Source organism: Girardinichthys multiradiatus, chromosome 18 (genome assembly GCF_021462225.1).
Source record: "Girardinichthys multiradiatus isolate DD_20200921_A chromosome 18, DD_fGirMul_XY1, whole genome shotgun sequence".
NCBI lineage: Eukaryota > Metazoa > Chordata > Actinopteri > Cyprinodontiformes > Goodeidae > Girardinichthys > Girardinichthys multiradiatus.
The window spans coordinates 30,614,405-30,641,252 of NC_061810.1; the positions used below are offsets into that span (position 1 = coordinate 30,614,405).

Genomic DNA, 26,848 nt, shown 5'->3' on the forward strand with positions numbered 1-26,848 from the left:
AATTGATTTTGGCTGCTTGTATCCGTGATCTCGTTCTTTCGGTCACGACCCAAAGCGGTAAATCGAGAGCTTCGTTTTTTGACTCAGCTCTCTCTTCACCACGACAGACCGGTACAGCGGACCGGTACTATCGATCTCCCTTTCCATTTTTCCCTCATTCGTGAACAAGACCCCAAGATACTTCAACTCCTCCACTTGAGGCAGGACCTCCCCCCTGAGAAGGCACTCTACCCTTTCCAGCTCAAGACCATGGCCCCGGACTTGGAGGCACTGATTCTCATCCCGGCCGCTTCACACTCGGCTGTGAACTGCTCCAGTGAGAGCTGTAGATCACAAGCTGATGAAGCCAATAGGACCACATAATCCGCAAAAAGCAGAGACACTATCCTAAGGCCACCAAAAGGGATCCCCTCAACATCTTGGCTGCGCCTAGAAATTCTGTCTTAAGCCTAACCTCCATCCCTCCTTCCCGTCGTGACAACCTTGCGACCACAGCTCCGGTAAGCCGCCTCGGCAATGTCCCCGACCTCCCCCGGAATGTGTTTGAAGCTCAGCTCTCCCGGAGGCAGAACAAAGGAGTCCCCCGGAGGGGCGCTCTCCAACACCCCTTCCAAGGGCTCCAAAAAGGGTGGGTAATCTGAACTGCTGTTTGGTACATAAGCACAAACAATAGTCAGAACCCGTCCCCCCACCTGTAGGCAGAGGGAGGCTACCCTCTCGTTCACCGGGGGGAACCCCAATGTACAGATGTGGGGCAACAAGTATACCCACCCCAGCTTGGCGCCTATCACCAAGGGCAACTCCAGAGTGGAAGTGTCCAACCCCTCTCAAGGAGACTGGTTCCAGAGCCAGAGCTGTGCGTCAAGGTGAGCCCGACTATTTCTAGCCTCTCTACCTCGCACACCAACTCAGGCAGGAGCCTGAGAGGTGACATTCTATGTCCCAAGAGCCAGCTTCTGCAGCCGAGGATAAGAACCGCCAAGTTCTCCGCCTTCGGCCGCCACCCATATTACATTGCACCCGACCCCTTTGGCCCCTCCCACGGGGGGTGAGCCCATCGGAAGGGGGACCCACTTTCCTCCTGAGGCTGTGCCCGGCCGGGCTACATGGGTGCTCACTAGCGTGCCCCACCTCCAGGCCTGGCTCCAGAGTGGGGCCCATGTCCGGGCGAGGGAACACTGTTTCCATTTATGGTAATCATCAGCGTCTTATTAATTCACCGTATTTTCATTACAATATGTTAATTTTGCAGTTTGCCAGAATCCATGAAAGGGAAACAGCAACCATGTGAAAATGGTTTTGTGGTCAGAGAAGACCAAAACGGAAAACTTTGTCCTACATGCACAAATGCTTTTTGTGGAGGAAACCCTGCAGATCACTCTAGAAACATCATTATAACATGAAACCTGATGTTGGCAGCATCATGTAGTGCAGATGCTTTTCTCTGGCAGGGACAGGGAACCCGGTCAGTATTAATGGGAAAAACGGATGGAGCTATAGGGCAGTCCTGGAAGTAAATATCTTAAAGGCTGAAAAGACCAATTTGCCTTTCAGCAGGACAACCATCCTAAATATAGAGACAGATCTACATTAGAATGATTTAGATCTGTGATTCTTAAACCCATGCAGGACAGGATAGGCCTGGACTGCTGCCACACAACTGACTAACATAAATAGGTGATTAACAAACTTCTGAAAATTGATGCTGATTGATGTTCTACATCCTGTCTGACTGAGGTTAAGGCATTTTGCAAAGAACAGGCAAAAATCTCAATCTGCAGATGTTCAAGCTAGTCAAGATATACAACAGTTAACAGATGGTTTTACAAAGTAGGGGTTGAATACAAATGAATGAGGTTTTTTAGTAAATTTTTTTTTTTCTTAATTATCTGTCATTTTCCATCAATATTATAATAATTATGCACTAATCTATCGTGTAAAATCTGAATAAAGTGCATTGGAGTTTGTGATAGTAATGTGAGAAAATGCTGAAACGTTCAAAGGGGAAAAGAGAAAAACACTGTATATGGATTTAATAACAGCCAAGTGCTGGTTCACATATCATTTAAAGTAATACTGCATAGTTAAGGAAGCAAAAAAAGGCTGAATAGAAACCTTTTTATCTGACTCATATGGCACATAACATCACCTGACCTTTCTCACATTACGGCTGTCATCTAAAAATATCACTTCATATTTACTTAGGTAAGTGTAGACGGTTTTTTTTAGGTTAAGTGGATGATTAATTTTGATCGCTTGCGTCAATTACTTGCAGCTAGAATTGGAATGAATCATTAGGAAACAAATGAGTCTAAACGTGGCTGCACAAAAAATCAGCCTGAATGGCACTACTCCCTCTGCAAATGTCAGAGGAGGCCTTCCAGAGGAAACACAGTGGACATCAAGAGATCTTTCTTAAAACTATGCTCTTAATTGCACTCAGAATTAATTGTGGATTTAAATTTCCACTGTTGCGCATTGATGAGTGTGGCAGAGAGGGTCGAATGAATGTGTGATGGTGTGATAATGCCAGGCCAGCCGGACAGTCACCGTGTATAATTGCTTTAGGGCAGAAATTGCACAACAATGTGGGTTTTGGTAATGCCTGTGGTTTGGGGCCGGGGGCGAGCAGTCCCCTTAAAGTGTTGCACTCCCCGTGAGTCTGCAGTTTAGTTCAGAAATCTGCTGAACCGGATTTTCACATGTGAAGAAGTACTGGCGACTTTCATTTCTCATTTTAAGGTTAAAACGTTAACAGTTCCTCTTCTCGCACCATTAAACAATGCCGAGGTCTTCCTGCAAAAAGAATCAGGAGATTTTTTGGTTTTGTTTTCTCCAGCTTGTGTGAAAGATGAGAAACTGTGACAGCACGCAGGGTAAAAGCATGCTCTGTGCCAAACCTGGGCAAACCCCCGACCAAAACAAAGCATCACATGTTCCTGTCCCGCTATTACCAAACCCACACTGAGAAAAACAAAATATTGTGACTCATCCCAAATGACTATCTCCCTCACAACCTTACCTGATCTCTACTCCATATTTTCACTCTTAATGTCAAGCTCCTAGCTTTGCTGACCCTTTACTCTCTTGTTGAATGAAGACATAGCTCTTTGTTTTTAACTCTACATATAGCCCTTACACTCACTGTGAAGTTAGGGGACGGTCAGGGTACTGAATGATCTGTCCTCTGGGCTGCAGCCAGGAAAAGGGACTGACAAAACAAAACACTGGCAGGAGTGTTGCATGGCTGCTCCCAGCCAGGCAGCGTCTGAGGTGGGTGGAATCACCCATGTACACATTCCACCTGATTTGTTTGAAGATGTTGAGGCCACATTAAGGGATTTTCCACAGTTCATTCCTGTTAGATGAAGATTCAGTAAGTGTTAATATGCCAGCAGCAGCATCTGATATTTTGCTAAATAAAGTAAAAAAAACTAGCAATTACTCCACAGCTCAGAACACATGCAGGATAAGCAGAAACTACTCTGATTGACTATGTTTGGCCTACTTTTAGAGAAGTTGTCTTGTGGTTTAATGCTGTGTGCTGCAAAATGATTTACACCCTTTAAGATTTTCACATGTATTAATTAATGTTACAGTCAGTAACATTGACTGTAACTGACTGTAATTGACTGACTGACTGACTGACTAATTAATGTTACAACCACAAACTTTAAGATATTTTATTGGGTTTTATCTGACAGACCAGGGGTCAGCAATAGAGCCATATTTATCCTCACACACACAAAAAACTGCCTCAAAACTTACATGACCCTTAGAATAAAATGTTTCAAGCTCTATAAAAAGTACATACTGTATAAATAATCTGATAGTTTTATGGTTAAATTGAAGATAAACACATTTATTTTCTATTTTACATTTTACACAAAGCTACATGGCCTGTTAGATGGAGGGATTGCTGCAAAGTCAGTGACTCAGTGCAATCAGCTGGGTTTCCTTAGATAAAAAACTAATTTGTATTATAAACTGAACTCTGGTGCATTAATTAATAGGATTGAATTGGAATATATGTAACTGACATTAAATTTGTCTCTATGATTGGATTGAATTGACTATATATATTTCTCTTTATAAATTGTATCTCTTTTTCTTTTAAAGTGCCTTGAGACGACATTTGCTATACATCAACAGTATATAACAAAACTCAACTGAATTGAATTGTACAATAAAGCCCAATATTGGGAGCCTAATACCTGAACAAACTATTGTGGATAGTTTAAAAATCATGTACAGCTCTAACTCAGAACTTTGTAGTTCTGAATGTATTTTTAGGGTTGTAGTTTTGTTGGAAGGTGAACATCTGCCTCAGCCTCAATTCTATAACCTTTAGCAGGTTTTCCACCAGGATCACATCAACTGACCAAAAGGCATCCCCGCAGCATGATGCTTCCACCACCATGTGGTTATTGTGTGCTCACACTGTCTCCCGGGGGAGGAGTCAAGGAGGCATCCGAAACAGATGCCAGAGCCACCTCAACTGACTCCTCTCGATGTGTAGGAGCAGTGGCTCTACTCGGAGCTCCTTCAGAAGGCCGAGCTCCTCACCCTCTTTCTCTAACTCCACCCTGCAGAGGAAGCTAATATCAGACACTTGTATCCAGGATCTCGTTCTTCCAGCCATGACTCAAACTTCATGCACATAGGTGAGGGTGCCACACTTTTCAGATATTTTTTGGAAACACTGAAAACCTTGTCCTTTTCCTTCCACACAATTATTTGCTACTGAGAAGTGGTCTAGAACATAAATTCGTAATATCATACATTGAAGTTTGTGGTTTTGATGTGACAAATTTGAAAAATCTCCAAGCCCTAAAGACCTTTAAAACTTAAATTCTGGTGTAAAAAAAGCTTTAAATTAATCTATAAAAAATAGAAAATGAGAGTTCTACAGCAAAAAAAATATAATAAAAAGAAAGATTTATTTTCAGAAAATATGCACCAAACGAGATGGGACAGCTAAAAAGAAGTCAGGAGATAAATTAGAAACATTCAGTTGAAGTTAAAGTGATGTCATAGCATCAGAATGGCTGCATCCATAAATAAACACGTGTCCCACACTCAGACAAAAAACATGCAAACATCATTTGATAGCTGCGCTGCACCATTACTCTGCCCTGCTTTTCTGCCTGTTTACTGACTCAATGTGCTGAAGTTTGATTAAATCCCCTAAAACCCTTCTTGGCAAAAAAGGAATGAAAGACTGCCGAGAGTAATAGTAGTTCCTGAACTGAGGTAAACAAATCTGGTGCAGGATAGAAGGGAAAAGATGACGTGAAATCGTCTGTGGGGCTGCTAATGTCATGCTGTTGCTCCATCGGATCAGCGTGGACCAGCACAGTTACGTCACAACGTTACATCAAAACAAGTGGATCAACTTGTGCTTAAAGGAACATATAAAAAACTGATCATGTGAACATGATACATGGATGATTTAATTACCTGATTTTATTGGACACATTTACCTCTTGACTCTTCTTCAACATGACAAATTATGAACTTCTTTTCTAGCCTTAGAAATAACAGTTAACTTAAATAGATAAATAAAAAAATTATTAATTAAAAATGCCATACAATTATCTAAATAATCCCAATAAGCAAAGACAATCCAAAAAAGACCAATACAATGCTTTGCAGTATTCACCCCACTTAAACTTTTTCACACTTTTGTCATGTTACCATCACAAACTTGAACACCTTCAGATTTATGTGAACAACACCATTTTGGTCAGATATACAGGGGTTGGACAATGAAACTGAAACACCTGGTTTTAGACCACGATAATTTATAGTATGGTGTAGGGCCTCCTTTTGTGGTCAATACAGCGTCAATTCGTCTTGGGAATGACATATACAAGTCCTGCACAGTGGTCAGAGGGATTTTAAGCCATTCTTCTTGCAGGATAGTGGCCAGGTCAATACGTGATACTGGTGGAGGAAAACGGTTACTGACTCGCTCCTCCAAAACACCCCAAAGTGGCTCAATAATATTTAGATCTGGTGACTATGCAGGCCATGGGAGATGTTCAACTTAACTTTCATGTTCATCAAACCAATTTTTTACTAGTCTTGCTGTGTGTATTGGTGCATTGTCATCCTGATACACGGCACCGCCTTCAGGATACAATGTTTGAACCATTGGATGAACATGGTCCTCAAGAATGTTTCGGTAGTACTTGACAGTGACGCGCCCATCTAGCACAAGTATTGGGCCAAGGGAATGCCATGATATGGCAGCCCAAGCCATCACTGATCCACTCCCACCCAGACTGTTGCATGCCCAGAGTGAAGCATGCTTCACTCTGGGCATGCAACAGTCTGGATGGTACGCTTCTTTGGGGCTTCTCCACACCGTAACTCTCCCGAATGTGGGGAAAACAGTAAAGGTGGACTCATCAGAGAACAATACATGTTTCACATTGTCCACAGCCCAAGATTTGTGCTCCTTGCACCATTGAAACCGACGTTTGGCATTGGCACGAGTGACCAAAGGTTTGGCTATAGCAGCCCAGCCGTGTATTTTGACCCTGTGAAGCTCCCGACGGACAGTTCTGGTGGAAACAGGAGAGATGAGGTGCACATTTAATTCTGCCGTGATTTGGGCAGCCGTGGTTTTATGTTTTTTGGATACAATCCGGGTTAGCACCCGAACATCCCTTTCAGACAGCTTCCTCTTGGGTCCACAGTTAATCCTGTTGGGTGTGGTTCGTCCTTCTTGGTGGTATGCTGACATTACCATGGATACCGTGGCTCTTGATACATCACAAAGACTTGCTGTCTTGGTCACAGATGCGCCAGCAAGACGTGCACCAACAATTTGTCCTCTTTTAAACTCTGGTATGTCACCCATAATGTTGTGTGCATTTCAATATTTTGAGCAAAACTGTGCTCTTACCCTGCTAGTTGAACCTTCACACTCTGCTCTTACTGGTGCAATGTGCAATCAATGAAGACTGGCTACCAGGCTGGTCCAATTTAGCCATGAAACCTCCCACACTAAAATGACAGGTGTTTCAGTTTCATTGTCCAACCCCTGTATATTTCTAGAGAAGCTACAAGCAAAATCAAAGCAATGTCCAAAGCTCCAATTGCGCATTGTTCAATCCATCATCCAACAATCAAATTAGTATGGCACACATGCAAACCCACCCAGACATAGCAGTGCACCAAAACTGAAGGTGAACACTTAGAAGAAGGCCTATGTAACTCCTGAGAAGATGGAGAGATCCAAAGCTCAGGTGGGAGAAGAAGCCATTGTTGAAAATAAGCCATAAGAAGTCCTGTTTACAGATTGCCACAGCCCATGTAAGGCCCAGTGTGGGCATAATGGTTTCGGTCAAAGCATATTTATGTGTTAGTATGGCCCAGCCAAAGTTCAACTGAGTATCTGTTGCAAGATTTAAAAAATATATATGTTTACAGATATTTTCCATCCAATCCGATGGTTCTCAAAAGTCAGTTTCTATGTGTAAACCTACATCGTTTAACACCCCATGTGTGCCCCGATTCTGTAAGTGAAGAGAAAAGACAGCTATAAAAAAGTGGCTACATTGAAATCAGGTGGGAAGAAAAAAAGAAACAGAGTATTCCTCTGCAGTAAAGACAAGGATATAAAAGCATGTGCTGGAATGTTCCCTGTGTCTGCCTGTCTGTCTGCCATCGTGATTGTGCATCTGCCAGCAGAAGGGCTTTAATTATGAGGCCCAGGTTATGTGTGCACATACATACACCCACCTTTACACATGCACACACACACACACACACACACACACACACACAGAAGACTAGTGTCCCACATATCTCCAACACAGTGCCTCACAGTTCCGCTGACTAACCAGTGGCACCAGACTTTGGCCTGCGGCTCCCTGATTCCAGTAAATGTCTTGTTATGCAACTCCTCATAAGTGTCACCCAGACTGAACTTGGGAGCTTTCTGGGACTATCCTTCCCTTAATCTTTACCTCTTTGTTTTTGTACAAGGAATGGAAGCCCTTGGTGTAGCTGAAGGTTTGACGATGGCATGGGCGGACGAATACAGAGGAACAAGAAGGGAGGGGAGGGTCTAGTAACCTTTAAAAAAATGAAGTGTGACCCGCTTTATGCTGAGGCTAAAAACCAGGAATGGAGAGGGAAGTAGCACAGGCAGGAAATGAGGAGGAGGGTAAGGAGAGCTCCTTCAGTTCTTTTTGCCTGAGAAACACAGCTGCCCCTCATGTCTTGGGGCAAAGCCAAGGCTGGACTCTTTAACAGCTTCAGAGGGATAAGGTGTGTGCGTGTCTGTGTGTCTGCGTGCATGTGTTTGTGTGTGCGTTTTAACCAGCTGAAACAAGAGGATTGCTGTTCTATCTAGCTCTCTAATACACATTCAAGGAAACTAACATTCTTAGAGTTGTGACAAAGTTCAACTGGCTTTGTGCTTACTCAGGATCATGACACCTTCAGTTGTAGTTTCTAGTTGACTTTAAGCCATATTTTAGAGGTTTATAGGCCAAACACTCCACAATTAAATAGCTTTCTGCGTCCACAGAAACAATGAGTTAAACCATACAAGAGATCTTATTAACTGCCTTTATCCAACTGAAGGGTCTTCATCATTCCTCCCTTTGAGGGATATTTTATTTAAAGGGCTTTAATTGTGGCTACAACAGACTGTAGAACACATACTTGTTAGAGATTGGAAAACCAGTGGGATTTTCTAGCTATTGTTCTGCTAAATACTATTAGCAACACAACATAATACCCAATGTACTTCTCTCCATTTTAGGCATTCAAACACTGAACAAAACATGTATACAAACATATTGAACAGTGCCATGCATGCCACTGGTTTAATGTGATACAAAAACATCAGAGGTGCTAATAAAGACATGAACTGTTTTATATTCACTGAAGCAATTCTGAATACTGATCTCAGTCTGAGGGCTGCTCTGTGACCTCTGACTTTTCCAGTTGAAATTCCCAGAACAGGGAGGAATCCAGTTGTACCAACTGGGAACTCAAAGCACATTAGAGCCACATTCATACAATCGCACTGACAAACATGCACACATTCACACACTGATACACAGATCGGTGAGCAACTTGAAGTTAAGTGCCTTGTCCAGAGGCACATCTGCATGTGTCTCAAAATCCAAGTTCTTACTACAAAGGGACCACACCGTAACAACTTCTCCACTTTTTTATCAAACAAGCAGACAAACTCAGTTACAAAAGCATTAAAGAAGCCTCCGATACTTTGAAGTAATTTGCATTACAGCTTTTTAGGTACTCTGTAGAGAAAAAAAGTGATGAAAATGAATGACCGGATTCGAACAGTCTACACAAACCATTTTTAGGCACTGTGAAAATACCAAAACTAGCTAATTGCTAGCTGCTAACAGTGCCAATACCTACCCCTTGAATTAGAACTTTTTTTAAATCATGTGTAGCAGTACAGGTACGCAGTCGATACTTGCTAGAAAAGGAAAAAGTGACAAGTGACAGGAAAGATATGAAATATTTGAAAGTACTGTGAAAATTATGAAATTGAGCCTATGGTTAGCATCTGATTTGGAGCTTCCTATTACCACTGAATTAAAGTTTTTTGAATGAGTCCAGACTGCATTTCATTATCTGTAGTTCACAATCTAAGATACTTAAAAGTGGAAGATTTTTGTAAACTTATTGTACTACTAAGAGATGCAAAAAGGGAGCATTTTCAGTGCTTTAGTCTAGAATTAGACAAGCATAAACACCACAACACAGAATAGTTGCACCAAGACTAGTCTGTGACTGATTAAAGATTCTTTAAAACACAGTTTCTCATTTCTGGATCATTTACCCTATTTCCCTGTCCTTTAAAATGTTAAACACAAAAGCTATTTTGGTGTTTACATTTCATCAAAGTTTGGTTGTTCTGTCTTTTTGTGCTCCTTCCTCGGAAGAGCTGCTTTCTCAGAATTTGAGGGGACTTATTCATGTTCTAGATGTACAAAGAATGACCGGTTTTAAAACAAACTTTGATTGTATTTGATGAAATCTCAGCAGTTTAAATAACTCTTAACAATAGCTTTTAGAAATTAAATAAAACATCAATTCACAGACCCACAGTGAAGCCTGGGGATGATTCAGCCAATGTGCAACTGAGCAATTACAAAATGATTCAGTTCAACTCTGAGTAATTTCCAATGAAAAATGTTTTGCCTAATGCAATGATTTTTTTTTTTAAGGTGATGTTTAATTGTGTTCCACAGTATTGCATAACTGCATTTAGATGTCAAAGGTGTATTACAAAATGCACAAACAAGCAACTGGTAATGTAATGTAAGTAATCAACAAAAACCAGTACAAAACAAAGAGGGCTAGAGTTTAAATGAACCAGAGTAAGTTTTTACCATTACTGGTTTTAAAGTGTAATTTGCTGGTTCACAATTTGTGGACTGGAACAGGAAACAAGCAAAAAAAGTTTGATATTTAAAGAGAAGTATCAACTTCTCACACTTTGCCCTGTGACGTTTGTGGCGATTTAAAGGACAAATAAATTTTTTAATAATTTCAGTAGTTCCAGGTGCTTGAGAGTTATTCTGTTAAAAGGCCAGAGCAGAACATTTCTTCTGTCATAGTCACAGTGTTTACAGTAAGACTGAGTGGGATGGGAGTCAATAGGTACATTGACATGGTAATGACCCTTGTGTCGCTAGCTGTACAATCTGCTCGGACAGATGTGTTTGTCCGCTGCGACAGTTTGTTTTGAGATCCGTGGGAGTATTTACCAGCGAAGGTTGAGGAATTTCAGGTCAAAAGAGCGGCGTGTACGGAGGAAACCTCCGACTGAACTGATCCTGATACTGACATCAAAGCGTACCTGAAACATCAAGCTCCACCAGCTGAAAGCAAATATTTATCCTGCAGTGACGTAAAAGGAGAAAAAGAACAGATTTTTGGCAGGTATGAATGCCTGTGTATCTCGTGATATTTTAATGTGTGACTTTATTTATGTCAGAATGATATCAGCCAAGCATTTATTTCTGTTCATTTTCATGATTATGGCTTACATCTAATAAAAACCCTGCAGTTATCCAGGAAATTACAAACATATTTCAAACCAATATAGACATTTTCGCTTACTTAAAGGTCTGTCCATGTAATGTACAGTATATTTCCTCAGTGCCTGGTTTGGGCTCCTTTTGCATGAATTACAGCATCAGTGATGTGTGGAATGGAGCCTGTAGCTCCGCTGTGGTCAAGTCAAGTCAAGTTTATTTATATAGCGCTTTTCAGCAACAAGGCACTCAAGGCGCTGTACATAAGGAAAAACATTACAATGATACAGACAATTAAACAACAGAGGTCATTATTTTTGCCATCTGGTCTCTTTCCCATTAGGTGGCATCCTGAGCTTGGGCTATAGCCCAGACCAGCCGGTCCCACCTGACACAACTGCCCTCAAAATTCACACTGTCACAGACGGCCTGAGAAGTCTGGAGGCTGTCATGACTCAGCTTAGACTAGACTGACTGTGGAAGATTAGTGGTGCTCCAAAACAAGCTCTGCATCAAATAATTACAGCGCAGACAACCCTAATTAGACATTAATGAGAACTGTATGTGCTTTCTTTGCTAAGAGTAGTTAGTTAGAGCAATAAACCATCCTCAAATTAATTACAATTAATATCTGAAGGTGTTATGGAAACCAAGCATTTCTGACATGTTGTCAGTGAGGTTCACAGTAGCTCACACAGAAACCACTGTCAGCCAAAGACTTACTCAACCAGTGAATCAACACAAATCGCATATTATTTTTGATTCAGAGTGATTTGTGTTCAGTTAAGGTATTTTGGATTTGGTGCTTTTATCAAAATTCCTTTTCTGTTGCTCTCTGGAGTAACCGACTATGGGCCTCCAACACATGAACCCAACATGTTTTTCAATTTCCAATAAGTTATTTTACCCCATTTGAGGCAGAATATGGGTAAAAGACAAAACGTAGCAGAGCAACAACACAAACCAATGATGCAAAAAGGTTAGAACCTAAGAGGCACATAACTCCTGTTTTAACCTCACTGCACTGGCTGCCTGCTGGTTTTAGGATTTAAGATTTTTTTCTGTTTGTTTTTAAGTCTTTAAATGGTCTTGATCCGCCCTACGTCTCTGAGCTTTTACAACTTGCCCCTCCCGTTCACTCGGGTCAGCAGACCAGCTTTTCCTGGAGGTGCCGAGGATGTGGCGGAAGCTGTGAGGGGACAGAGCTTTTTGTGGGGTAGCTCCGAGGCTTTTAATCACTGGCAGTGCACAGGCCTCTTCACTGTGTATTTTTGAATTTGCTCTGAAAACTCTTTTTTCATTGGCTTTTGTCCCAGCATGAGAGAGCTTATTAAAACTTGTTCAAGTTGTTTTGTAACATCTTTTGTGTGTTTTTTTAAATTTGTGTTTTAATACTTTTATATATCTGTTCAGCACTGGTCGGTTTTGCTGTTATTAAAGTGCTGATAAATAATGTGGGTGTGGCTTAGAGATGCATTAAGAAATAGACTGCAGAAAAGAACTGACCAACATTTTGCTTGATTAGCCCTAGACATTGACCGGACAATCAGAAACTCCGATCATTTTCTGATCAATGAACTTACCATACTAAGTGCTACCAGGTTGCAATGACAACAACTATTTTCAAAGTAGAAGCTTTAAAGACATGACAGCTTATTTCAGTATCAGTAGGTATTTTTATAAGTCAAACAGAGTGCAAATATGTAAGAAGCCATTGAAAAGAAAACTATATTTTCTGCAGAGAGAGCAAGACTTCTGCAAAAAACAAGAAGGGTCAACGGAATGCAGTAAAACCGCCCTGTACTATTCTTTTGAACTTTCAACCTCACAACAACTGCTCTGACACAACAAGGTGACTCGCTGCCACTAATATAAAAAATTCAAATCATTTTTCAAAGCTCTTAACTAATTGGAATTGGCTAAAACAGTATCAGCCAGTCTTTTAACAAAAATCTTCGATCGGAAATCAACCACAAAATTCTGTCACTCCATAAACATTTATCATTGAATTGTCAAAATTCAAAGGGAGCGAATTAAATTAATAATTAGTCTTTCTTGCAATATTTTGCATTAAAGGCAATGGCTTTGTAAGAAACAAATAAAGCAACATTTTCATCTTCAGAATCACAACATAAAAGTTCACTCTTGAGTTTGGCCTGCCTTATAAGTGAGTTTGCGCTGAAGAGACAATGTGTGACGGGCCCCCTGTGTAGAACCAAGCTCTATGAATAAATTCCCTCGCCAGCACCGAACGGCACTTTGCTTTCCAACAGTATTACTCAGTTGAAACACCCCCAACATGGCAGGATAAGCGGCAAGCCCAGGCGGTAGCTGAGCACCCCTAACCGTGCTGCCAGTCACACAAAAACTGCTACATGCCTGCTGGGTCAACAGTGAGGAAAGCTGTTAATTTAGTTGCAGTAAACTAGACAAAAAAACATGCTAAGTTTCCGTCAGTGAGACTGTTGCAGATCATAGTGCTGTATGATCAATTAACCAGCAGTGACTTTTTGTAACAACATGCTGTTGTTTCACCACTTATAAAAAGGAGTTTGAACAAAAATTCAACATAGAAGACTCACCATCACCTCCAGCTTCGTCTAATTACTCCTCAATGCCGCTCTGCTCCACCAATCAGCGTCAAGTCTGCATTTCTCCCTGGCCAATCATCCTTCAAGGCTCCGCTTTAAAAGATCTTCATCCACGGAACCCTCTGTTCTACAGCTGAACTTTGACCCTCCTCAACCCCATCTCCACCATTTGGCTTCCAAACTCTGTCCAAATCTCCTCAGGCCTCCACTCCACCACCAGGATCAAATCTCAGGGCGGAAGACATCTCTAAATCTAATATTAAGATGTTCATTCAAGTGCATGTCATTCTCAGCATTCACGTCTTCCACTGGGGTCCGAGCCCCAAAGGAATAAACATTCACTTTGTGAGTCTGTCCAAGTTGAAATAACACCGTGATAAAAGAAGGTGTTGACACAGTGGCAAGATTCATATACCAAAAGAAGACACTTTTTCACATAATTTAAAGAAATATTAGTAAAAGAGATAATCCCAGAAGCTGTGAGGTATAAGCAGTTTAATAATTTCCCTTCTAATACATAGATGCAAGTTTGTTTCTTTATTATGCTATCAAAAACTTTACATGCAGCACTTAATTTTTCTGGTCAATGCCAACAAATATTATTAATTCACATTTTAATTTAACTTTATTTAAAACAGTTCCATCGGTTTTTGAATTGAAGGCAGTTTTGTTTGTTTGTATAATATAGAAAAACTATCATTATGCAGGAATACAGGCATATAATGATCCGTGGCTGATCCTTTCTACTAGTTCCCTGCTATTATTACATACCAAGCATGGACTGGCTCCCAGGGTTAACGTGTACCAAAGTTTAAAAAACCTACCGCAGGTCAGCTAGGCAAAAGAAGGCTGCTAAATTGAGATGTTTGAAAATATTTCTGGTCATGAAAAACAAGAATAGTCATGGCATGGAAACTAAAGGAGCAGCATCAATCACTCTTATTAATGTGACTCTTTTTGCTAAGCATCTGACTGCAGGCCCAACCAGAACAGAGAGCCTGAATAATTAACCAGCTAATATGAGCTTGTTATGCTTGTGTTGCTGTATAAAAAGCCAAACAAAAAGGTGCACTATTTTGAAAATTACTCAAAACTACGACTCAGCTACTACTAAAATGTCCCAGGTTTTTATTTATTCATTTATTTTTGCTTAGGTCTGTGTATCCAAATTAGCATAATAATATATAAAATTTAGAGATTACTAACTTCTAAATGTGATAAACAGTAAGTTATATTTACTGGCGTTCCGGTCGATCGGCCACCGATCATTATCTGCTGATAAGGAGGCGACTGTGGCTCAGTAGGAAGAGTAGTTGTCTTGCAATCGGAATGTTGTGGGTTTGATTCCAGCTTCCTCCGGCTGTATGTCGATGTGCCCCTGTGCAAGGCACTTAACCTCAAGTTGCCTACCAATCTGCGTATCGGTGTATGAATGTGTGAGTGAGTGCGATTGGGTGAATGTGGCTCTAGTGTAAAGCGCTTTGAGCGGTCTGTATGACTGGAAAGGCGCTATATAAATTCAGTCCATTTACCAATTCTGTGAAAAGTTATATGATCAGTGTATGCCGATCAATGTCTTTTGTTACCTCATACTTTGCAGCCTGCAGAGGCCCTGTGTGCAGTGCAATGTATCTCCCTGTTTCCTTCAGACAGCACAAGCTCGCGGCAGCAAATCCTAAACAAACATGTCTGCCATTTGGAACTTTTAGACTGTTCGTGAGAGTGATGTTGAGTTTGCGTCATGCAATGGAATAATGCACGTCAAGATGCTTCAACACAACGAATTTAAAACAACATTTAAAGGAAAAGCACTTGGCGGAGTATGGTGAGCTTTTGAGGTTCGCTGCAGAGAATGAAAAGAAGACACCTGGAGCAGTGAGATGGCAGTTAATGCAGCACACAATTGTCAGCACTCACCTGTATGAGCATGACAGTCAGAAGGCTAAGCAAATAACTTGAAAAATAACTGAATTCATCGGGCTAGATGAACAGGTTTTCTCAGCCCTGCTACGTCCTAGCAGGACATAAATACAGGTCCTTCTCAAAATATTAGCATATTGTGATAAAGTTCATTATTTTCCATAATGTCATGATGAAAATTTAACATTCATATATTTTAGATTCATTGCACACTAACTGAAATATTTCAGGTCTTTTATTGTCTTAATACGGATGATTTTGGCATACAGCTCATGAAAACCCAAAATTTCTATCTCACAAAATTAGCATATCATTAAAAGGGTCTCTAAACGAGCTATGAACCTAATCATCTGAATCAACGAGTTAACTCTAAACACCTGCAAAAGATTCCTGAGGCCTTTAAAACTCCCAGCCTGGTTCATCACTCAAAACCCCAATCATGGGTAAGACTGCCGACCTGACTGTTGTCCAGAAGGCCACTATTGACACCCTCAAGCAAGAGGGTAAGACACAGAAAGACATTTCTGAACGAATAGGCTGTTCCCAGTGTGCTGTATCAAGGCACCTCAGTGGGAAGTCTGTGGGAAGGAAAAGGTGTGGCAGAAAACGCTGCACAACGAGAAGAGGTGACCGGACCCTGAGGAAGATTGTGGAGAAGGGCAGATTCCAGACCTTGGGGGACCTGCGGAAGCAGTGGACTGAGTCTGGAGTAGAAACATCCAGAGCCACCGTGCACAGGCGTGTGCAGGAAATGGGCTACAGGTGCCGCATTCCCCAGACCTGGGCTACAGAGAAGCAGCACTGGACTGTTGCTCAGTGGTCCAAAGTACTTTTTTCGGATGAAAGCAAATTCTGCATGTCATTCGGAAATCAAGGTGCCAGAGTCTGGAGGAAGACTGGGGAGAAGGAAATGCCAAAATGCCAGAAGTCCAGTGTCAAGTACCCACAGTCAGTGATGGTCTGGGGTGCCGTGTCAGCTGCTGCTGTTGGTCCACTGTGTTTTATCAAGGGCAGGGTCAATGCAGCTAGCTAGCAGGAGATTTTGGAGCACTTCATGCTTCCATCTGCTGAAAAGCTTTATGGAGATGAAGATTTCATTTTTCAGCACGACCTGGCATCTGCTCACAGTGCCAAAACCACTGGTAAATGGTTTACTGACCATGGTATCACTGTGCTCAATTGGCCTGCCAACTCTCCTGACCTGAACCCCATAGAGAATCTGTGGGATATTGTGAAGAGAACGTTGAGAGACTCAAGACCCAACACTCTGGATGAGCTAAAGGCCGCTATCGAAGCATCCTGGGCCTCCATAAGACCTCAGCAGTGCCACAGGCTTATTGCCTCCATGCCACGCCGCATTGAAGCAGTCATTTCTGCAAAAGGATTCCAGACCAAGTATTGAGTGCATAACTGTACATGATTATTTGAAGGTTGACGTTTGTTGTATTAAAAACACTTTTCTTTTATTGGTCGGATGAAATATGCTAATTTTGTGAGATAGGAATTTTGGGTTTTCATGAGCTGTATGCCAAAATCATCCGTATTAAGACAATAAAAGACCTGAAATATTTCAGTTAGTGTGCAATGAATCTAAAATATATGAATGTTAAATTTTCATCATGACATTACGGAAAATAATGAACTTTATCACAATATGCTAATATTTTGAGAAGGACCTGTATTTCACAAACGTAGCCCTGCAATATTTAGCCTGTTGAGAGCCTTAATGTTTTGAATCTGTTAAAGATTGTATTACTAATAGGTTTGTCAGTTGTCATTTTGACTGAGTAGTTGTTGCATTGTGGCTGCACGTATTTTGTATTTTGTTTTTGAAAAAGTAGATGAAAACATGTTTTTGTCTAAATTAAGGTGATTTTATGGTTCCTTTTTTTCCAGATCACATAGCCAGTAGCATTTGTGATCAGGAATAATCAGGAATGCAGAGAGAATAATCAGGGCTGACCTTCCCTCCATCCAGGACTTATACAGGTCTAGGGTCAGGAAAAGAGCTGCTAAAATCTCTGCAGACCCCACACACCCTGCACATAAACTGTTCAGAGCTTTACCTTCAGGCCGCCGCTACAGAGCACTGTTCACTAAAACCAGCCGCCACAGAGACAGTTTCTTCCCCCAGGCTGTTTCTCTGTTGAACATTCAATAGAGTACAGAACAACAGCATACAGATGTTGCAAATGCACCTTTTATTAGATAAGTGTATATTGTACATTGTAAATTGTAAATTTGTATATTCTGTAATGCAAAAACAAAACAAAAGAGCAAAGTGTACCGGAGTCAAATTCCTTGTTTGTATGTACGAACTTGGCAATAAAGCTGATTCTGATTCTGATGTGATCGGTATTGGTGATTTGCACCCATGGGTGATCGTAACGGAATCGGCAGCATAAAACCTGAGCGGAGTGTCCCTAGTTCTAATATTATTGAAGCAGAAGTGGGAATAAGTGAGGCTTTTTTGTTTTCAATACTGGCAATTAAATCATTTTTGTAGATTTTTGTTTTACATTTTTGTGCAAATACCATTCTAATATGAAGCCAGAGTAAGACCCTCATACTGGCTACTCCCTTTTACAAACAGTCATTAAAATGGTCATTAAATTATAAAAAACAGAATAAAGGTTGTAATCGAACATGAATTTAGCTAGTTTTCATCAATCAACTGCCAAAGGCAGGTAGCTTTTTTGCATGCAAATCTGTCTGTGTGGTTTAAATAACCATGTACTCAATCATTATGCATCTCAAGTAAATAGAATGAATCCTGCTTAACACCTTGTTAGTGTTTGTATTTATAGGTACCTACTTTCTCACAAACAGGATAACCTGGATCTAATATCACCCCGCCACATTAAGGCTTATTTGTTACTTTTATTTTGATAATTGAACAGAATTATTGCATTACGCATAGTCCACTATCCAGTGACTCACAGTTCAGTTTATTCCTAACACACACACACACACGCTCACTCACAGAAACACATAGTACAGTCAGAGCATAATGCATGCTCATTATCAGTAAGAAAATCAAATCTCTTACTAAAAGCCCACAAATAGTGGAAAAAAATCTTATAGGGAAGCGCTGACAGAACATTTTGAAGCACAAATGCACATGCAGAATAAACGGTGGGTAATTGCATTCAGGCAAAAGTCTACTTGAACAATATCAACCCCCCTAGCAACACATCTGTCCACTAACGGCTTTGTTTATTGAGATTATTCCACTACACTGGAAGGGTTTTTCCACTGATGGGATAACATCTGACAGCTCAGTGTGAGATTTAAGCATATTTACAAAAAAATCTGAGTACAGAGCAAACCATTTGGGGAAAAAAATGCATGGAAATACTAAGGATGCAAGTAAATCAGTATTGTTTACATCCAACTATGTGTCAGATTGAGCATAAGCACTAAAAAAGAAAATTATCTCCAAACTTTCTGACTGACAAACATGTCAAATTTCAACACGTGTCAAACACATGACCCTGCTGAGATAGACCAGGCCTTAACGATCTAATTTCAAAATATAGTCCACAACTGCTTTAAATTTCAATAGCAACCCAGACAGATTACAACAGAGGGCAGCCACGATAAATCTTTCAGTGTGCGGCTAGAGGCTTACTATGATTTCCTACTGGGAGAGCAGACTGTCATTAATTTCTTTTCAGACACCGCAGCAACTATGCATCTCCAAAAAATAAATGAAAGAATGGTTTACGCCCTTCAATAGTCCTCAGTAGGCGGGCCTTCTTTCACACCACATCAGAAATTTTGAGTCTGCTCTTGTGTAATGTTTTGGGACAGTTTCTAGGATTATGTTTCTAGGACACATAATCAGCTCTGGTGTCGCCTTACGACATGGGCTGCATTCAAGTTAAACAGTCTAATGTGGAAAACTGGGATTCAGCCTGATAATATACAACATTTTCAAAGGACAAGAAAAAACAGAGAAGAGATGCCCCAACTGTACAGTCAGAACTCAATTATGTAACAATTACTATTGCCAATGATAAAAATGGCAAACTGAAAGGAAAAAATCCTGTTCAGTCAGGAGACTCAAATAAGTCACATTCTGTATTAAGAAGTCAGATGACTAAAGTGATGGCAGAAACTGGCAAGTCTGCAAAATTACCATGAACTGGATGTAAGGCAGGAGATATTAAACAACTTCATTGGGATTTAAATGTTCTTGCATGTTTTGTCAGAACATTTTGAAAAATTTGAGATGTACTAATCAATCAGCCAGGAATCGGTTTAGGCCAATTTCTTTCCTGATCGATGAATCACTTGTGAAAATATAGGCCAATAGATAAGAGTCCAGTAAGAGCGACAACACAGTGGAGATAGAAAAGTAAACAACTCTGTCGAAAAGGTATTGTAATAAACTGCCTAGTCTTTTAAACACCACAGAGAAGCCAAATCTCCCTAGAGGGGATATTACAGTGATACCACATGAGATAAAAACAGCATAAAACACAATGAAGTCCCTTAAAACCCACTGTGAAATACCACAGACACACCAATATTCCCCAGTGAATAACTTTGTACAGGAACTTGCTTAGGCCGTTGCTTTATCGAGCTTAAGCAGCAAACACTCCCAATATGAAAACTTGTAGATGCACCAATCAATAGGCACAAATCGCAACTGGTCAATCTTCACTTGATTGGCACTAGATTTTTTCTAATCCTTAAATGCAATAAAAATAAAGCTAAGAACTCCCTCCACTTTCAGTCTACAAATGCATCAACCAACAGCATGTGTTGGTACATAAATAGATCAGATTTCTTGTGACTATCCTTGACTCAAAACTACAACCTAATACTACTATCAAAGAACTGGCGGCACATTTCGTTTTTGTTGTTGTTGTTTTTTTATATATATTTTATGTGCAATAGGTATTCGAACAAACAATGTTTAAACTGGAATCAGCAGGTCAGAGCTCAAAGCAGTGTCAATGTTGTTGACGATAAAATTTTGTCACGGCAAAAATTATTTTAATTATTTTAAGCCTAATAAAAACATGTGCAGATTAAGTAAAGCTACAGCAAATGTTACTGACAAATTTTGTCAGAACCAACATCTAATTTTAGTTGTAGAATAGACATGATGAGTTGGAAAAATAGCCAATGACAATAAATCTAAAGTTGCTTGAAATTCAAAAAAGTTATTCTGTATTGTGGAATTGTTTATTTCAATTCCATCCTAAAAAAATATTTCACCTCAGTGTAAAACAAAAATCATAAAAGATGCGAGAGGACTTAAAAAAATTCTTGTATAGCCTCATTTTATTGTCAACTACAACTAAAATGTCAACAGATGACTAAATTGTGAGTAAATCTAAATTGCACTTTCGAAAAAAGGCTTTAACTAACCCTAATTCAAAATGTGCAGTCAAAACTAGTACTCTCTAAATGAAAATCGGAAATCGGTATCGGCCAGGAAAAAAACATGTTCGGTGCATCTCTTATGTTTTGTACCTACCTAAACACCAAGAAACAAGTATAAAAAGCGTCAGACGTACCTTCCAGCCTGCCGAGCTGTTACTGTCTCCCTTGTCCTTGAAGTAAGGCACACTCTTCACCATCCAGTCATAAATCTGAGACAGAGTTAGTCTGTTCTCTGGAGAACTTTCGATAGCTTTGGTTATGAGGTCTGCATATGACATATTCCCCCATGCGTTCCGCCGAGAGGAGCTGCTCTTCCTCTGTGCAGCGGCTGCGGCGGCTGCGGCGGCCGCCGAAGGTGAAGAGCCCACCGGGGTGGAGAGCAGAGGCACCTGCTGCTGATGCGGCAGTTGCGGGTTTGGGTGCTGCTGCTGCTGCTGCTGCTGATGATGATGTTGAGCTTGCTGGTGGGCGCAGTTTTCTTGACACTGAAACTCGTTGCACAGGATGACCGGCTTCTGCTCCGTGAAGTCTTCATTCTCCTCCAGCAGGCTCAGGTTGTTGATGAACTCAGCATTGCCAACGCCGGGTTCCTGTTTCACGGATGGCACCGGCGACGAAGTGTTGGAGTCTCCTGGATTGATGAACTCCGGCCGCGGCAGGGGCCAAGTGCACGACCGGGGCCGCGAGAGGGGCTCGAAATCCGGGTCGATCTCAACCAGGTGTGGCTGCTGGGCCGCTTCCGCCATGGTGTCAAGATGTGACCGAGTGTTGTTACAATGTCATATAAGGGTGACGCGTCTTTTAAAGGTAAAAAATTCGTTTCTGAAATGTTAAGAAACTCAAGAAAAGTCTCAGTGCTCCGCCTGGGCGCAAAATCCTGCCTGGAACTCACATCCCAACCCGGAGGAAACCTGTGAAACAGTTTTAAAAAGTCTGCATCCGAGTGATCTTTCCAGGGGAATAAAGTGGAGCTGGTGGGTCGGATCTGCTGGAGCGCTGGTTTGTTTATGTTGTCCAGTCGTGGTGATGTTCCGTCTGATGTTCCGTAACGCCTGTTGACTATGTTGTACAGCATGTGAAGAGGACTTACTGGAAGTCTCATTTGTCAACTGATACCACCCACATTTGACTGACAGCACAACGCCACCAATGAATGCTATTCAAAAAGCTGCTCTGTTTTTATTTTGAGAAGGACGTCCTTTATCTTCCAGTTTACTGCTAAAATGCTAGTTTTAAAAAGGTTTTAACTAATTTGGGTTTCTGAACAGTTTTTTGCCCGATTATATTATATTATATTATATTATATACAGACCAACTCAATAAATTCGAAAATTATTGAAAAGAGGGGCGTGCGGCTGTTGTTGCCTATCTCCAGCAGTCATTGGGCTGGAAGCAGAAGTGTCCATCCTCCCAGTCCATCACAGAAACACAACCATTAACAAACACACTTAATTTAGAGAGACGAATCAACCTAACGTCAACAGTGGAAGGGAGCTGGATTACCTGGAGAAAAATCACAGATGCAAGGGGAGGACAAGAAAACTCCACACAGAAAGATCCCAGGACTGGATTGGAGCACAGGACCCTCTGGCTGCAAGGCAACAGCGCTACCAACTGCATCACGGTGCAAAGTTTTGCTGAAGCTTCACAACTAAAAGTTAAATATTTACCTTTCTGCTATGTAAAAGACAACCAAAGCCATTTTTACAGATGTTAATTTTAAAACAAACTATGTCAGTCCCTAGAGCAGGAGGAAAACCTGCAAAAGATTTGAGTATAGGGCAGTGGTTACTTTCTAGCAGAACGCAAAGCCAGAGCCATAACAGAATGGTTTAAATCAAAGCCTATGTATTATGACCAAGCAGGGACAAGAAAGCTGGTCAGTGTGGGTGAAATGGTTTAGGTAAAAATATATTTGTATGTGTTAGAATGGCCCAGCCAAAGTCCAGACCTAAATCCAACTAAACATCTGTGGCAAGTAATTCTAAATACTATTAAAAAAAAAATCTTTTTCTAATCTGGCAAATTTAGACTATGTAATAAAACAATTTGAAGCCTGCAAAAGTGATCAGATTGTTCTTAGATTTAGAAAGTAAACAAATAATTAAAATGTTATTTGGGGAAATACTTAAACGGTAGACCAAGAACATTCCCAAGTAACAGTTCATGTTAGCTGGGCCCCATAATAATTAAGGGCAACAAAAGAAGACATGTTATAAACAGATAAAATGTGCAGTGCAGTGATGATGCACATACTGTAGTTAGTTATCAAAAAAGCCCCTTTTGCAACATCTGGACAACATAAAGTTATTTTGATTTTCTTCTCTCTCTGTTGTTGTGTATGTGTGTGTTTTAACAGAATATTATAAAATAGAATATTGTTATTTTACCCAAAAATAAGATTCAGCAAAATTCAGCAAATATTTCTGGATTTCTGTGAACTTTAGAACATTATGGATCCGGATGTCAGCTAGGAACCTTAAACTGAGAAGAAAGAAGCAACAACAAAAGCAGAATTTATTGTGCAACTGTGTTTTTTGCATGGATTGCATTTTATTCATTCCCTTGTGAATCATCGCATCATCATAGCAGCTTACTCCTAAAATAGAGTTTGTTTTTTAAGCAAGAAAGTTTTTCTACACTCATTTAGCACTAAAATGCAGAGGAAAATTTAGAGACTCAAAAATATTCTCAGCTATATTGTACATAGGTTATATATTAGATTGTGGATGATGTGTATATATATATATATAGAGAGAGAGAGAGAGAAAGAGAGAGAGTTGCAGTTTGGAGGTGCCTGTCAGTCACTCAAATCCTCGAGATGCTCATTTGTTGTGCTTATGACACATATAAGAGGCACAAGATAGATGATAGATAGATAGATAGATAGATAGATAGATAGATAGATAGATAGATAGATAGATAGATAGATAGATAGATAGATAGATAGATAGATAGATAGATAGATAGATAGATAGATAGATAGATAGATAGATAGATAGATAGATAGATAGATAGATAGATAGATAGATAGATAGATAGATAGATAGATAGATAGATAGATAGATAGATAGATAGATAGATAGATAGATAGATAGATAGATAGATAGATTCATGCAGAGTAAGGAACTGAAAGGCATCTGTGGAGTCTGCTGACATCTTGTGGATAATATTGGGTATTACAGCCTCAACTGAGCTCGTATTATCCACTCTGGCACCATAAAGTGCAACGCATAGGGATTAGTAGATATACTTTTGAACATTCTGAGTTGGGGTTTTGTAAGTTTAATATAAAACATATACCACCTCTCTACAACAAACGTTTGTTGTCAAGTCTAAACAGTTACAATGTTACCAACAGAGAGCGTCTAATTTCTGTCTGATTTCAGTCTTTACGCGCTTACGTAGGGTGTGCGCCACATCTTCAGGGTTCAAGAGTGACGGAAGTTCGTTAGTTAGTTTCAGTATCTTCGGGACTGTTGACTGGTTGAGACATCTGTCGTCCGTTGCTGGAAGTTGAATTAGCCTGCTTTACTTGAGAGGCTCATGTGAGAATGTATTGCCCACATGAAATAAAGTAACTCTTTACCAAATAAAAGAATACCAGCTGTGATACTCTAAAACGCGTTAAGTGGACTACAGGACAGGTGAGTGTTAAATACAAAGGTCTCTAATTAATTGTCGTCCTCTTAGTCAGTTACTCTAAGGTTACAGAGGCTCCTAGGTTTGTGACTTTTCTTTTAAGAAGTAAAATAGATTTAACCCTCAGTTGTGTTTATATGTATAGGCTACAGGCGTCATCATTATGGCCCCACATCCTCTAATACAGGCACTCATTGACTTTTCAGCAGGAGCAGCAGGTACGTTCATATTCTTCAACATTCATTAGTTCCATTAAAAGGAAATCAGTCAAATGACACAAAAAATACAGTGATTTGTAAAAATTCACACTCCCCGAATCTTTCAATGTTTTCACGTTACAACCAAAACTTTCACAAAGTAGTACATAATTGTAAAATGGAGGGAAACGAATGCAAAGTTTTTACAAATCTTTTACAAATACAACCCACGGCAAACGCTAGAAGTTTGAAGCATGGTTAGATTATCTAAAACATATCCAAAGCTTTAAACTTCTCATCGATCACAGTTCAATCCTTCATTTGGAAATGGAAAAAGTATGGTATGGTTACGAACCTGCAAAAACAAGCCTGTTCACCTAATGTGACAGACCAGACAAGGAGGGCGAGAGCATTTGTGTGTGGGGTACCCAGAGGTCCATGGTCATTATGTAGGTCCTGCAGAGATCTACAGCTTTTAGGAAACTTAAAACTGCACATCACCCTGATCACACGATGCCTAATCTGAAACAATGTGGTGGCAGTATCATACTGTAGAGATTATTTTCTTAAAACGGGGATAAGGAAGCTGGTAGGAGTTGATTGGAAGATAGATGGAAATAAATGCAGGGCAATCCTGAAAGAAAACCTGTTTAAGACTTTATAATATTTGACACTGGGTGACACTGGGGTGGAGGTTCACTCTCCATTAGGACCCTAAGCATCCAACCGGAGCTACAATGGAAGGGTTTAGATCAAACCATATTCATGTGGTACACTGGGCCAGTTAGAGTTGAGATCTAAATCTGATTGGGAATCTGGGGCAAGACTTAAAAATGTACGTTCACATATGCTCTCTATCCAGTCTGACTGAACTTGAGGTATTTTGGAAAGAAGAATGGGCAAAAACCTCAGTCTTTAATCTTAACAAAAGGTGGTTCTACAAAGTATTAACTCAGGGTAGCTAAATATAAATGCTTGCCACACTTTTCAAATTTTTATTTGCTAAAACAATTTGTGTGTTGATCTTTCACATAAAATCTCAAACTTATATAAATTGTCTTGCTGTCCTACTTTAGGGGGTATAGCCTGCGTGTTAAGTGGTCAGCCATTTGACACCGCCAAGGTGAAGATGCAGACATTTCCCACCATGTACCGTGGCTTCATCCACTGCTTCGTTTCAACTTTCAAACAGGTGGGACTCCGTGGTCTCTACAAAGGCACAACGCCAGCCCTCCTTGCCAACATCAGTGAGAATGCGGTTCTCTTCTTGAGTTACGGCCTGTGCCAGGACACTGTCCGCCTTTTGTTAAGGATGGATAAAGGAAAAGAGCTCAGGTTTGATGCTGATGAAGATTTCTATTTGAGTTGTTACAACGAAAAGTTTCATCCTGGACCAAAAACAGTTCATTCATCAGTCAGTCAATTCATCAATCAGGCCATCGATATTACTGTTTTTAAAAGGGTTAAAAAAAAACAGTTACAGCTTAAAAAGTAGCTCAGCCGATGACCCCTCCAGTAAGATCACAGCTAAACAGAACCCCGAATGTAGCTTTCATGAAGCGAAAAAACAGAGTGTACATAAAGTTAAAGCTAAAATAACAACAAATAATGCAAAATTAGAGAGTAGTAGGAGAGTGTAGCAGAGTGAGGAAAAGTGGTCATTATGTCCCCCAGCAGCCTAAGCATTTAGCAGCATGACTACCGAGATAGCTCAGTATAATGTAAGCCACTCTGTCTTGAAAGTAGACAGTATGTCTGCCTCACAGACTAAAACTAGGAGCCGGTTCTACAGGAGAGGAGCCTGATAAATAAAGGACCGGCCTCCCATTCTACTTTTAGAACCTCTAGGAACCACCAGCAAATCTGCAGTCTGAGAGAGAAGTGCTCTGTTTTTATGGAAATGTCGGACTAAATAATTACCTCAGTAATAACAGAAGGTATGTATTTTTAAAAGAAATGATATTTTACACTGAAACTGAACTGTAAGGCCATCTAATTATGATTTTTATTATTTATTATTATGATGTTTTTTTGTTTGCTCCATAATTTTGGGATGTTTTTC

General features: G+C 40.4%; 2 protein-coding genes across 4 annotated transcripts in view; one reads left to right on the forward strand and one right to left on the reverse strand.

Annotated features, from left to right (window-relative positions):
• Nucleotides 1–23,767, reverse strand: part of foxo1a (forkhead box O1 a) — a 48,210-nt gene extending 24,443 nt beyond the window's left edge. Inside the window, exon 1 of the mRNA XM_047390979.1 lies at nucleotides 21,082–23,767. Within this exon, the coding sequence (XP_047246935.1) occupies nucleotides 21,082–21,693 (612 nt within the window). The 5' untranslated portion in view covers nucleotides 21,694–23,767. The remainder of the gene's footprint in view (nucleotides 1–21,081) is intronic.
• The window catches only part of slc25a15a (solute carrier family 25 member 15a), an 86,156-nt gene that overhangs the window by 53,833 nt on the left and 5,475 nt on the right, over nucleotides 1–26,848 (forward strand). The window contains exons 1-3 of one of the 3 annotated variants that reach the window (XM_047390977.1): nucleotides 24,023–24,594; nucleotides 24,735–24,807; nucleotides 25,863–26,121. The exons of 1 other annotated variant lie outside the window; for it this stretch is intronic. In XM_047390977.1, coding sequence (XP_047246933.1) covers nucleotides 24,753–24,807; nucleotides 25,863–26,121 — 314 coding nt within the window. In that variant the 5' untranslated portion in view covers nucleotides 24,023–24,594; nucleotides 24,735–24,752. Of the gene's footprint in view, nucleotides 1–24,022; nucleotides 24,595–24,734; nucleotides 24,808–25,862; nucleotides 26,122–26,848 lie in introns of those variants that run through there. One more of the 3 variants, XM_047390978.1, reaches the window with a different exon arrangement.